General features: G+C 41.4%; 1 protein-coding gene across 1 annotated transcript in view; it reads right to left on the bottom strand.

Moving 5' to 3' along the window:
• Positions 1 to 9,959, bottom strand: part of SUSD3 (sushi domain containing 3) — a 57,355-nt gene extending 47,396 nt beyond the window's left edge. Inside the window, exon 1 of the mRNA XM_087954787.1 lies at positions 9,665 to 9,959. Within this exon, the coding sequence (XP_087810913.1) occupies positions 9,665 to 9,752 (88 nt within the window). The 5' untranslated portion in view covers positions 9,753 to 9,959. The remainder of the gene's footprint in view (positions 1 to 9,664) is intronic.
• Positions 9,960 to 15,107: the final 5,148 nt, after the last annotated feature.

Genomic DNA, 15,107 nt, shown 5'->3' with positions numbered 1-15,107 from the left:
TCTAACTCTAATCTTTCTTCTGATATCAATACTTCCTGTCTTTTCTCAATTTAGGGCATCTCCTGATGCTATTTTTGCTTTCCTTGCTGACACTGTTACTTTGTTTTTAAAGATAATCTCCTTCCTGCATGTAATTATGTTTTCCAACACAACGGTCATTTCTTTTCTCCTACTTCTGACATAACTGTTCACTATTACTATTCTCCTTGTTTAATATTTTTAACTATACATGTCACTCAGCTTACTATAGGTTCTTATTCTTGCTTGGGATTTTTTCACAATCACACCTATTTCAATCACACTGTTCTATTGCTTTCCACTCCTTCAGTGGCATCTTCTCCACTATCTTCTGTTTTCCTTACATTGCCATCTCAAGCTAATTCTGAGACAACTTTTCCTGGAGACAAACTACGATGGCATCTTCGTTGCTGCTTTCCACCCTGTGATGTCACCAACTGCATATTGCATCATCCATCTTCCTGGGTTCCTGATCGCTACAAACCACCTGTCGTGCGAAGACGCCACCTCATCCATGATGACACTCATCGCAAGACTACGGCTCTCATTCGAGCTCGCCATCTTCGGTATCCTGCCTTCATTGGTGACAGCTCCATCTCTAAGCAGTCTGCATCTCATGCTATTCCACGATTTGGCTATCATCGCACTCCTCGAAGCATACAATCATCTTCTACAAATGAACATCAACCTCAAACTTATACCTGGACTATCCTTGACTTTCAAGGAAAAATTTTAAATACCACCACTAACTATACTAGATGGCCATGGTTTCCTCAGCTTTTCATGGATTTTGCTGAAATGGGAACAGGAATAGAAAAATTCACAGATAAAAAATTGCAAGCTGATACATGGGACAAGCAAGGCTCCTGTTCTCCAGCACCTGCTGACAACTATAGATTATATTTTTGCCCTGCTCACAATACTGGTACTTCTCGTTCTGCCTGCGGTGGGGTAGTTGACAGATATTGTAAAAAATGGAGTTGTGTATCCACAGGTCATATCTGGTGGGAAGCACCTACCAAAAATGACTATATTCATATTACCCGTGCCCAAGCAAGGCATTCCTGCTCTTCATGGCCTTGTTGTGGACAGAGAATAAATCCACTCAGAATCACTTTTACTGCACAAGGAAAGACACTTGCAAGAAAACAATGGATGGTTGGGTTTACTTGGGGAGGACGTCAGTGGGATGGTCAAGGAGATGAAGGGAATAATTTTTTTCCCTGGTTAACCACACTATTGTCTGCTTTAATAGGTCCTCTTGTGCTATTGCTTCTTGCATGTACTATTGGTCCATGTGTATTAGAACGTTTACTTACATTTTTGAGGGATCGTTTGAATACACTTGATAATGAAGTTAACAATACTCAAAAAACGGTTAGCTTTCTCACAAAAGATCTTGTCAAAAAACCTTTGCTGGAATGGTACTCTGACCTAGAGTCAGAGGAGCAAATAGACACTAATGACTCCTTTTCTCCCAAAGAAGTTTTGTTAACTCTGCCAAGCCATGATTTGGGGGATGAGGACTTTTCCTCGTATGAGTTGGTTCTGCAAGGCATCAACAAACCGAAGGGTTTGTTGCCACCTTATGGGACTACTCGGGAGGAGAAAGGACTCTACCTAGAATCTTGAGCACAAAAATAAAGAAAAGGAGGAATTGTGGCTATTCTGCCTTAGTATTTTTCCATAGGACAAATCCTGCCCAGCACGTATACCTCTCAGGTCAAAATCCACTGAGCTGACAGGAAAGAAGCTGACAGGATTAACTTCAGAAGTCTGTGTCAGCTAAAAGATGTGTATTCAGTATTAAGACATGTTTGCCTGAAAGTATCAGTCACAAAGTTCGTTACTTGTATCACGTAGCCTGGTTTCAATGATTAACTTTGTAACTTCTTTGTCTTCCTGCTATCCCCCTGCACCCCCTTCTTTGATTCAGCACAATAAAAGAGGACAGCGCAAAGCAATCGGGGCCGCGGGACAATTCCATCTGCCCCAGGCGCGATGTGCTGCCTCACCTGAAAAAATCATTTGTTTCGTGTCTTTTTCTTTGTGCTTCGCACTCACCCCTTGCGAGGGCTCCGCTAAACTTCACCCTTGCGAGGGTCTCACTAAATTGCTTTCTGAAAGGGATTCAGCGACAAGCCGGAAGATCGAAACAACAGACCGGTCGCTCGACGCGACAAGAAGGGATCTGTAGGGATTTTCTATTAGCATCCATGAGTGGCATTCTTGGCATATCTGATAAGGATCCATAGAGCCTTCTTCACCTTCAGCAAAATGAAGGTTGGGCTTTCTAGGACTCATCCCATTAAACATGAGAAAATGTGGATATATTGAACTAATAGAATGTGTTCGATTATTGAGTATGCACTTCTGTGTATATTAGGCACCCGTGTAATATTGGTTGGAAAATCTGGGAGATGTAGTCCAATATTATGTACACTAGGAGGCTTGCCTATTTGGGTTTATTGATTGATTGATTTATAAGGCTTATACCTTATAATTTACCCATCTTGTAACACACGATTTTGGGAGTCTCACATCAATAATAAAACCACAACAGTAAAAACAAGAAAACCAAGTGGAGGAAAATGTATTATTATTACTGTATGATCTTAAATTAGGCAGGTTTCCCTGAATCGAGTCTGACTTCTGAAGATTACAGGCATATGGACAGATTGTTTTCTTGACAAGGTGAGAGGCAGTCACTTCATGGGTACGATGTGTATGTGTACCTGTCACACACAAATATGCTTTTCTAGCAATTGCTATCCTTTCAAACTATCACACATCCTCTGGGAATTCTATGTATTCATCAATCCTTGAGGAAAGGAATACCAAAATTCTACTTCCATTGCTTTATAAAGAGAGCATATTTTCTTCTCAAAAGCAATTAAGCTGTCACCAAATGGTACTGTGTTTATTCAGTCTTCTTCCAGAGTGTGATAATGTGGTTGCCTTTGGGAAGATAAGGCTGAGAGCCCAGGTTGGCTCCCTCTCTAAAGGGTTTTTCAGATTCTCATCATAAATTGTTTGCATAGGGTTTCCACTAAAATTTGTGTCAATACAGCCACAAGGGCCCATTGCTTTAATTCCTTTCTCAGGCAAGAGCAGGCAACTTTTCTTTTTCCTGGCACTGTTGAACTGCTTGCAGTATCCCTTATTCATTGCTCGAGTGACAGATTTATATGAGGTCCACTCCTGAATTCCTCTGGGCAGATCTTTCTCTCTTCAACTAAGCCATGAAAAAGCCACAGAATATACACAGATATTCTGGGGAAAAAATGGGTTTTGCCAAACAAGAGCCATAATGGATTCAGTGTGATATCACCAACATTTTTTGCTTGTGTGCTATTTATAATTTTAGGGATATTCAATACACTTGGTTTCATTTTCCCTGCAGGATTTTTTTTTTACATGCATAATCTTATAAAATTACAGGAGGCCATAAAGAGGAAAGGTACACGCTAATGATTTCCTGGCCATATCTTTCCAATTTCTAATGGAGACAAGAGGCAAATGACCATCAAAGCCCTATGGAGTCTTTAGTCCCTCAAAGTTAGCCCATCTGGGCTCTAGGATAGGAGTCTCCAAACTTTGTAACTTTAAGATTTGTGGACTTCAACTCCCAGAATTCCTCACCCCGCATGAATTCTGGGAGTTGACCCACAATCTTCAAGTTGCCAAGTTTGGAGTCTCCTGATCTGGAACAATATTTGATGAGGGCCTTAAAACAGTTGACAAAGAAATGTTAACAAGTTATATTTTAGATGATATGTCTCAATGATAGTTGATTGTTAAATTATTGCTTCTTAATTTAGGAGAATTCTAGTACATTCTGTATTCATACTGGGAATGAAGATCTCATCTTTCTTCATTTTATATTTCTAGAAGACAGCAAAGATTGCGACAATCTCTATTTTTGATTGATTTCAAACAAGAAATGCTAAATGTTTGAATGGATATTGTAAGAGAACAATGCTCATGAATGATATTTGCTTCTTTGCAAGTCTGATATAGGACAGTGTATTTGCTTCTTTATTGGAATAAGATGTTCTTCATATTGTACAACTAAACTAAAAACATTATATAAAGATGACCAAAAGCCTCACACACTCTAATGTACATTTGTTTTTAAAGCAAATGTAACTCAGATAAGGACTGAGCCAAGGGAAGCTTTATAGCAAAGCCATGACAAATAATACACTGACATATAATGTATGACAATAGTAGCCATCTTTAAAGAAAGTGTCAAATATTCTACTCTCTAAATACTTTGACAGATATAAGACAAGTGATATTACTTGGTTAAAGGAAAGGCAATACATGTTCAAACAAAGACAGAAGATCCTATCAGCCTTTCAAGATAGCCCAGACTAGTAAACCAAGGCCATGCAGGTTACTACTACTTTTATAGTAAAGATTTAGTAACAAAATCTTGCAAGTCAGAATGAGTTCATCCTTCTACCCTTCTATGAACTAAGGAAGGGTTTGCTGAGACATTTGAGCATAGGGTGGGACTAGAAGACCTCCAAGGTCCCTTTTAACTCTGTTATTCTGTGTTACATTTCTTGGCCAGGACTCATGCTCTGTTTTGATTGTCGTCTTAGAGGTAGGTCCTCCTCCTGCTTTCCTTCAAGGCCACTGTCGATCAGATATATATCAGACACAATCCAACATTTTAAGCAGGTTACAACCTGGTTATCTGACAAACTATTTTTCTCATTATGAATTTGATTGTGAAAATTGGTAGAAGACTCACTTTTGAGGACACAGTGGCCTCAAAACAGCAAATCCACAGCCACAGCTACTACTCCAAAAGGCTATATTTACTATAAATATCTATTGTAGCTTCTGTGTGACATGCTGACAACGAGGATTAATTTCATTTTGGATGCAAGATTGGAAAAGGATCTCCTAAGAATGGAAAATCTACAATAGACTATTTATAGTAAATATAGCCATAGCTGTGATTTTGCTGTTTTCATATTAGTGTGATGTTTTAATACATTTTAATTATACATTTTATATATAATTAAAATGTATAATTATATATACTTTAATATACTTAAAACTCTCTTAATTCTTTTTAATCAATCAATCGCTACATGAGCATATGCTCCCTGATTTAGAACTATCTAGAATTGCAGTTGCCATGCTAAGCTAGTATCAGCTTGGCATTGCAACATCCAATCTAAACAGCTCTAAACCAGGGGTGGGATTCAATTTTTTAACAACCAGTTCTGTGGGCGTGGCTTAGGTGGTAGGCGTGGCTTGGTGGTCATGTGACTGGGTGGACATGGCTTGGTGGTCATGTTATATCAACTCAATATCACTCACAATGAGGCACGCTTCTCCTCGCCTGGCCTCTCATGACTGTGGGGATGCTGCAACAGTTGTAGGTGTGAAAAATGGTCATGTCACTTTTTTCAGTGCCATTGTAACTTTGAATGGTCACTCCACACAAGCAAAGTACCAGCAAAGGAGGAGAAAAAAACTCCAGAGATCTTCCTGAGACAGGAAGTCTAGTCCTGCCAAGAATGTAATAAGGGTTAACGGAGAGGCAGTTTCTGTAAGCAACACCATAATGTTTCCTTCCTGCCTTTCTTACAGGATTAGGCCAGTAATTTCTTCTAACAACCAATTCTCCAAACTGCTTAGAATGTTAACAACCGGTTCTAGTGAATAGGTGCGAACTTGTAGAATCCCACCCCTGCTCTAAACCTAAGGCAGGAAAGCTACTTATTCCATCATCTTCACACTGAACTACAGGTCTTCCTTGGCAATGATGGAGTTTTAGATACACAATTTTAGCAGAAGAAACAGAAAGTAACAGAAATTGTTGGAAATTCAGTAAATGACTTCTCAAGAAAGCAGTACCACAGTCTCGGTCCCAAGTATCAAGAAACTTTTTTTATTGACTTTCAGAATATACTACATTCTTAGCCTCCATAGCACGGCATGTCTGCAGGCACATTCCATTAATGAACACAGTCAGAGTCTTCACCAACACTGCCTCTCCCTGCATGAAGCCAGCTTATTGCTTGACCCCAACTGACATCACTTCCCTCTTTATGGCACAAATTCTAAAGGAAGCCAAATGTTGGTACAGCAGCAAGAAGGAAGTTAAGGTACAATTTAATCTACTTAAAAGGATGCACATTTCCTTTTATTTTTTTAATCTCTGAGATAACATTGGCAAATCAAAGGAGGCCTCTATTTTTCTGCATGTTCGCCTAAACATACTAGGTAACAAACGTCTGCTTTTTATTCCAGCAAAATCAATTTGGAGCCCACACGAATGTGCTTTACTTTGAAAAAGATTCTTCCCCCAAAAAAAATATCAAAATCAGTGTCAAAATCAGAGGAAGACAACGTTTTATCTGGAAAAAAAGAAAGCCAACTCTCCACACCCCCTATGGGTTAACAGCAGTTCCACACCTCATTTGTGAACCCTATGAAAACTTGGGGAGGGCAAAATGTAGTTTAAAATGTAAAAAAGAAATATACATTTGTATTTTGTAGGCTTGGCCTTATTTTCTCCCACCAAACCAAAGAATACTTCGAGCACACTGAATATATTTATGTAATTATATAATTAGATAGATAGATAGATAGATAGATAGATAGATAGATAGATAGATAGATAGATATTCACATTATTTCCTTTCCACATAAATCAGATTATGAAAGGCACAGAAAAGGAATAAAAATAGGAAGTCAATGAAGTTGAAAGTATGAAATAATAACGAGAGAGAAAAATATGAAACAGTTTAGGATGTGATTAAGATATAGTCATCATCTTTAATTTTCAATTTTTTAATGTTCAATTTTTTACTTTTTTTTTAAGGAACTAGGAGCATGCCCACCTACATAATCCCCCCCCCCCCAAAAAAAAATCCTTCTTTGGAACTAACCACAAACTATTTAGCTCTAGTACCTTTCTACCAGCATTTGAACATTTTTTTTCTTTCCTTAGGAAGCATGAAGAAACTTTTTTTTTTTTTGCCCTTTAATCATTTGTTCTATTTTATCTGTCAAACTAACCTCTCTGGTCTGGTGCATTCATTATCAGATCAAAACAGTCAATCACATCATACAATCAATATAATATTTGCTGCAAACAATTTGGCTTTTCAGCACTAGAAACACTTGGAAATGTCTTCTCTCACGTTCACACATTTCCAAATGAGTTAATGATCTGAGGAGCAAAGGATCCAGCCCCATCTTTAACACAAAGTCACAGTCCATTTTCCAAAATTGTTCACTGTTGTGTCTCATACCCAGAATTCTCATACCCAGAATTCTGATCAGCCAGTTCCCAGGCACATTTAATAAACTATTTTTGTTTTTACTGTATCTTTCCCTTTGTACAGGGGAACAATACTCTCAATGCTAATTCTTTCAAATGTCAAAAAGAAGTGCAACTTTCACACCTACCTTAACCAAATTGCACATCCACTTTATGTACCAGCCATATATCCTTATTTTAACATTTCTCCAATGAAACTATTGTCCGCCTCAATATTTTTCAACATAGTCATATAATATATATTTTTAGTGGACACAAGAATGTATTCCTATCCATGGCCCAGTTCTTTTTTTCTGCATTCTTTCATCTCATTCCCTTCCATCCATTCATATCATTTAACACATTCTGGCATCACATTCACTTCCCAAAATTCACCCCTACTTCACTCATTATCACAATTTAATGTAACATCATATGCAAATATCACAACCATGAATTCATAATTTTATATGCACCCATAACCTAGGTGATAGAAATGCATACATTCTGACATATTTTTGGCTCTTTAATTAATAATTAAACTTATACTCCCACTTCCCTGCTTATATTCATCAATGCAAAAGATCAGAACATTTTCATTCAGTTGTTACATTCTTCTCTTAATTCCACAGGCACACAAGAAATCTATTTTTTTCTCTTTTCTTTTGTTCATTTATTCATGCTGCTTGCTATTTCCATACATTCCAAGTTGTAATATGTCATGATTCCCACCAGATCTGTTCATGGATATTTTTCTATTGCACCCCTCATGGTTTTAATTAATCAGTGGTTTCCCATAATTCATTGATAGTTTACATAATTCATTGTTACTAAGATAAACTGAACACTAGATCTCCAGCCTTGGCGATACTGATAATGTGTGAAGCTTTCCCTGCTAATGGTAAGTATACCAGTACTACTTATTTTTCACTTGCCTATAACTAGACACAGTATAAGTTATATCAATTAGTTTGGGCATATTTTGGTCAGCCTGCCACAAAGATTTTGAAAACCCATTACTAGTTCTCCCAAAAATTTCATCTCTGCACTCAGGGAAGGATAGGGACTTCTATCTCTCTCACACACAAAAAGAGAAATAAAAAAGGGCAACGAAAACTAAATTAAAAAGTTAGGTGAACCAATCAGTTGTCTTTCACATAATATATATATTTGCTCTGGTAGAAGCTTCCAATAATCCAGAAGCTGGTTTCAATTCCAGATAGATGAACCACAAGCAGATCTCTATCTCAGTGTACCACTTTCACTTCAACACCGGCCTGTCATTATTCTCACAGATTACATGAGGGGCTCATTAACTGAATTGCATGGTGGATTTCAGATTCTTTCCATATTTGTCTCTACTGAAAAGCTCAGTTCATGTATTTCAGTGAGGGAACTCTCTACCTGCTGGAATAAACCAAAGTAGGCTTGTTGAACAAACCTGAGCCTTGGGCTTGAAATGGATTTCAGGCAACTTCTCCTTAGTTATTTCTACCCCACCTCTTTTCCCTCCTGGAAAAAAATCAAACTGCCTCTTGGCAGTGTCCCATTAAGTATTGTGTGATACCAGAAGACCTTTAACTTCACTACGAATGTGACTTCATACATCTTCAGATGACATTAAGCTTGGAGCCTCTCAGAAGGTTGAAACAAAAGCAATAACAATTGGAAAGAGGTTTGCTTACAAAATATACTATCAATAAAAAACAACAAACAATAGGTCATTTGGAGCATCAAGGGGCAACCAAGGTCTATCTAGAACAAGCTGCTTTTTTTTATTAAGGACAGACAGTTGTCCCACTGAGGAATACTCTAATTAGCAGTAGGTCTTTCTCGGGTTCTTCAACCCTGACATTTGATCTTTCCAGGTGAGATGGTGGGAATTGAAGGATGCCATCGTGTACCTATTCTCAGGGCTCCTGAGAGGTGGTGGTGGTGGTGGTGGCGGCGGTGGTGGCAAGGTTCAACTAAAGACACTGGGGGATTTTAATTCAGGGGAAACCCCACTCCCAAGGACAAACATGTTTGGGCCAGTTGTTTGCTTGCCTACCATCCCACCTTTTAATAGGCAGCGTTAGGACATGCCTAAAGTAAAGAAGGCAGAAACACCAAACCCACCGGCCACCCCACGCGAGGAAAGAGCAGAGCAGCGACGGATGCCCGCAGATGCAACGTGGGGAAAGAACGGACTGCCCTCCCGCCCCCCGCCATCTGTCCCCGTCCCGCATATCAAACCCCGGATATGGTGAAGGGGCCGTTTCCTTCTAACGGCATCGTGACTCTCGTCGGTCAATCACCAGCTCCCCCGCCGGCTGCCGCCCTCCATTCCCCGCCGCCCCTCGGCCGGCTTCTCACCCGCGGATTCGTTCCGCCGTTGGCTTCCCTCCTCGCGGATCACCACCGTTCTCGACACGTCGAGGATGGAGGCGGTGGCTGCTTGCATGGCTCCCGGGCCCTCGGGGCTTCCGAGCCGCGGGGGGCGACCTGGCCCTCTTCTCCGGGCAAAATCTCGCACTCTCCCCGGGGAGGGGGCGGAAGGCAGGACGGGTCTTAACCCGCTGGCCTGTCCGCTGCGGCTGAGTGGGATCGCGTCGCTCCCTAGCAGCGTCTCTCCGCGGGCTTCGTTTCCCCGCTCCTCCTTTTTACAACTGCCGGCGCTTCGCTCGCCGTCCCCACCGCCTCCAGCCCCGGCGGCGTTTAAAAGCGGCAAGCAAAGGACGGTGAAGCACCTGGAGATCCCGCCCTCCCCGCTTTTGTAGGCTCCCCCTCTCCCCTTATTTTCTCCCACCACCAAAGAATACTTGAGCACACTGAATATATTTATGTAATTATATAATTAGATAGATAGATAGATAGATAGATAGATAGCACATTATTTCCTTTCGTCAGATTATGAAAGGCACAGAAAAGGAATAAAAATAGGAAGTCAATGAAGTTGAAAGTATGAAATAATAACGAGAAAAATATGAAACAGTTTAGGATGTGATTAAGATATAGTCATCATCTTTAATTTTCAATTTTTAATGTTCAATTTTTACTTTTTTTTAAGGAACTAGGAGCATGCCCACCTACATAATTCCCCCCCAAAAAAATCCTTCTTTGGAACTAACCACAAACTATTTAGCTCTAGTACCTTTCTACCAGCATTTGAACATTTTTTTTCTTTCCTTAGGAAGCATGAAGAAACTTTTTTTTTTTTGCCCTTTAATCATTTGTTCTATTTTATCTGTCAAACTAACCTCTCTGGTCTGGTGCATTCATTATCAGATCAAAACAGTCAATCACATCATACAATCAATATAATATTTGCTGCAAACAATTTGGCTTTTCAGCACTAGAAACACTTGGAAATGTCTTCTCTCACGTTCACACATTTCCAAATGAGTTAATGATCTGAGGAGCAAAGGATCCAGCCCCATCTTTAACACAAAGTCACAGTCCATTTTCCAAAATTGTTCACTGTTGTGTCTCATACCCAGAATTCTCATACCCAGAATTCTGATCAGCCAGTTCCCAGGCACATTTAATAAACTATTTTTGTTTTTACTGTATCTTTCCCTTTGCACAGGGGAACAATACTCTCAATGCTAATACTTTCAAATGTCAAAAAGAAGTGCAACTTTCACACCTACCTTAACCAAATTGCACATCCACTTTATGTACCAGCCATATATCCTTATTTTAACATTTCTCCAATGAAACTATTGTCCGCCTCAATATTTTTCAACATAGTCATATAATATATATTTTTAGTGGACACAAGAATGTATTCCTATCCATGGCCCAGTTCTTTTTCTGCATTCTTTCATCTCATTCCCTTCCATCCATTCATATCATTTAACACATTCTGGCATCACATTCACTTCCCAAAATTCACCCCTACTTCACTCATTATCACAATTTAATGTAACATCATATGCAAATATCACAACCATGAATTCATAATTTTATATGCACCCATAACCTAGGTGATAGAAATGCATACATTCTGACATATTTTTGGCTCTTTAATTAATAATTAAACTTATACTCCCACTTCCCTGCTTATATTCATCAATGCAAAAGATCAGAACATTTTCATTCAGTTGTTACATTCTTCTCTTAATTCCACAGGCACACAAGAAATCTATTTTTTTCTCTTTTCTTTTGTTCATTTATTCATGCTGCTTGCTATTTCCATACATTCCAAGTTGTAATATGTCATGATTCCCACCAGATCTGTTCATGGATATTTTTCTATTGCACCCCTCATGGTTTTAATTAATCAGTGGTTTCCCATAATTCATTGATAGTTTACATAATTCATTGTTACTAAGATAAACTGAACACTAGATCTCCAGCCTTGGCGATACTGATAATGCGTGAAGCTTTCCCTGCTAATGGTAAGTATACCAGTACTACTTATTTTTCACTTGCCTATAACTAGACACAGTATAAGTTATATCAATTAGTTTGGGCATATTTTGGTCAGCCTGCCACAAAGATTTTGAAAACCCATTACTAGTTCTCCCAAAAATTTCATCTCTGCACTCAGGGAAGGATAGGGACTTCTATCTCTCTCACACACAAAAGAGAAATAAAAAAGGGCAACGAAAACTAAATTAAAAAGTTAGGTGAACCAATCAGTTGTCTTTCACATAATATATATTTTGCTCTGGTAGAAGCTTCCAATAATTCAGAAGCTGGTTTCAATTCCAGATAGATGAACCACAAGCAGATCTCTATCTCAGTGTACCACTTTCACTTCAACACCGGCCTGTCATTATTCTCACAGATTACATGAGGGCTCATTAACTGAATTGCATGGTGGATTTCAGATTCTTTCCATATTTGTCTCTACTGAAAAGCTCAGTTCATGTATTTCAGTGAGGAACTCTCTACCTGCTGGAATAAACCAAAGTAGGCTTGCTGAACAAACCTGAGCCTTGGGCTTGAAATGGATTTCAGACAACTTCTCCTTAGTTATTTCTAGCCCACCTCTTTTCCCTCCTGGAAAAAAATCAAACTGCCTCTTGGCAGTGTCCCATTAAGTATTGTGTGATACCAGAAGACCTTAACTTCACTACGAATGTGACTTCATACATCTTCAGATGACATTAAGCTTGGAGCCTCTCAGAAGGTTGAAACAAAAGCAATAACAATTGGAAAGAGGTTTGCTTACCAAATATACTATCAATAAAAAACAACAAACAATAGGTCATTTGGAGCATCAAGGGGCAACCAAGGTCTATCTAGAACAAGCTGCTTTTTTTTATTAAGGACAGACAGTTGTCCCACTGAGGAATACTCTAATTAGCAGTAGGTCTTTCTCGGGTTCTTCAACCCTGACATTTGATCTTTCCAGGTGAGATGGTGGGAATTGAAGGATGCCATCGTGCACCTATTCTCAGGGCTCCTGAGAGGTGGTGGCGGTGGTGGCAAGGTTCAACTAAAGACACTGGGGGATTTTAATTCAGGGGAAACCCCACTCCCAAGGACAAACATGTTTGGGCCAGTTGTTTGCTTGCCTACCATCCCACCTTTTAATAGGCAGCGTTAGGACATGCCTAAAGTAAAGAAGGCAGAACCACCAAACCCACCGGCCACCCCACGCGAGGAAAGAGCAGAGCAGCGACGGATGCCCGCAGATGCAACGTGGGGAAAGAACGGACTGCCCTCCCGCCCCCGCCATCTGTCCCCGTCCCGCATATCAAACCCCGGATATGGTGAAGGGGCCGTTTCCTTCTAACGGCATCGTGACTCTCGTCGGTCAATCACCAGCTCCCCCCGCCGGCTGCCGCCCCTCCATTCCCCGCCGCCCCTCGGCCGGCTTCTCACCCGCGGATTCGTTCCGCCGTTGGCTTCCCTCCTCGCGGATCACCACCGTTCTCGACACGTCGAGGATGGAGGCGGTGGCTGCTTGCATGGCTCCCGGGCCCTCGGGGCTTCCGAGCCGCGGGGGGGGGGCGACCTGGCCCTCTTCTCCGGGCAAAATCTCGCACTCTCCCCGGGGGAAGGGGAGCGGAAAGGCAGGACGGGTCTTAACCCGCTGGCCTGTCCGCTGCGGCTGAGTGGGATCGCGTCGCTCCTAGCAAGCGTCTCTCCGCGGGCTTCGTTTCCCCGCTCCTCCTTTTTTACAACTGCCGGCGCTTCGCTCGCCGTCCCCTCCGCCTCAGCCCCGGCGGCGTCTAACGAGCGGCAAGCAAAGGACGGTGCTTGAGCACCTGGAGATCCCGCCCTCCCCCGCTCGCTCCCCCCCCTCTCCCCCCTTCCCCCCACCGCCACACACAAGGCACACCTCGCTTCCTCTTCGGCGCTGAGCCCGGGCGAAGGAAGCGGAGACCGTCGCGCCTTCTCTATTCAACGACCATCGGGGACTCGACGTGCCGGATCCGTCGGAGCTCTCCCGTCGGATGCGCCCCTTTAGCCGCGCCGGATCCAATCCAAAAGTGCGTCGCGGCTTCCCTCGTGAAGATCGCGCAAGAGGCGGCTTCCCGAAGAGCTCGTCCAGGGGCTCCGAGGCGCCGCTACCGGAGCGGGCTGCGCGATCCATCTGGTGAAAAAGCGAAGGTGGACGAGTGGCTTTCGCCGGCTGAGGGGCAGAATCCGGGGCCTTCTCCCGGTAGAAGTAGTCGCGGCAGGATCCCGCGCTCCTTAGTCCGAAGTAATCTCCCCTTCCTCAGCAAACGGGAGCATTTAGGCCACATGAATATGCATGAGTAATTTTTTCAATACACCTGGTTGTGTAAGACAAAGGCACGCTCCGCTGCGTGAGCGGCGGAATCATCACACACTCTCATACTCTCCAGAGGCAGACGGAGGGGTGGTTGGTTTTGTTTTGGTTTTGGTTTTTTTGCCTAAAATGGCACATATTTATCTTTTGCGTTGCTCCTTATTTTAATAATTCATCTCTTGCCTGATCTTTGGGAGCTCACACACAACGCTCCCTCCTTTCATATTTTCCCTAAACAGAGCTTTACGATGTAGAACAGACTGCAAAATAGATCAGTTCAAAGTTACTCTACGACAGTGGAATTGAACCTGCACAGCCTTCCGAGTTCTACCACGACTTCACACTGTTACTTTCCATTTGCGTTTATTCAGTTTCTGTTCTCTACAGAGAGAGAGAGAGAGAGAGAGCGCAAAACCTTTAAATGTGGACCTAAAATATGCCTGATTTGCAAACATTCATATCCTTCAAAATGTCCGCATGAAAATTACGTTTTTAAGAATTTTGTGGCGGGGGAAATAGCATCAAAAGAATCATATGCAGGAATATTTTTGATGCACAGGTAGAACTCCCACTATCTTACTTTCTCAATGTAAAAAAATATATAAGCCCTTACTGAACTATGGTTTGTATTAATACATGCCTGGGTTTGCATGATCAAAGTCCCGGATGGGATGATTGACAGCTGTGCAGCTCAGAAAATGGGACAAACAGGAGCAGTAAGAATAAAGTTTTTGTAGGTAAACCATTAAATATACTACCCTAGCACTGAACAAAATACAGTACATCTACTAAAGACAGCTATATAATAATGCCAGTCCAGTAAGTATATAATAATGCTATCTCATATAGCCATAGTATCTATGGCTTTAACTATGGTTTTAACAAAACCATCATGCAAATTACATAAATGACATAATTTCTATTAGATATCATGAAACCAATGACTTACAGCAAGGGTGTCAAACTCACGTTGTCATGGCAACTTCATGTGACATACTGGAACTTTTTTTCCTCTTCGCTAAACTGGGTGTGGGTGTGGCCAGCCCGTGACGCATCCGGCTGCGGGCTGGGAGTTTGACAGCCCTG

Source organism: Notechis scutatus, chromosome 2 (genome assembly GCF_049901735.1).
Source record: "Notechis scutatus isolate UNSWTSFEM ecotype Mainland chromosome 2, rNotScu1.2, whole genome shotgun sequence".
Taxonomy (NCBI): Eukaryota; Metazoa; Chordata; class Lepidosauria; order Squamata; family Elapidae; genus Notechis; species Notechis scutatus.
Note: the sequence above shows the minus strand (reverse complement) of the source record. Positions and strands in the feature narration are given on the sequence as shown.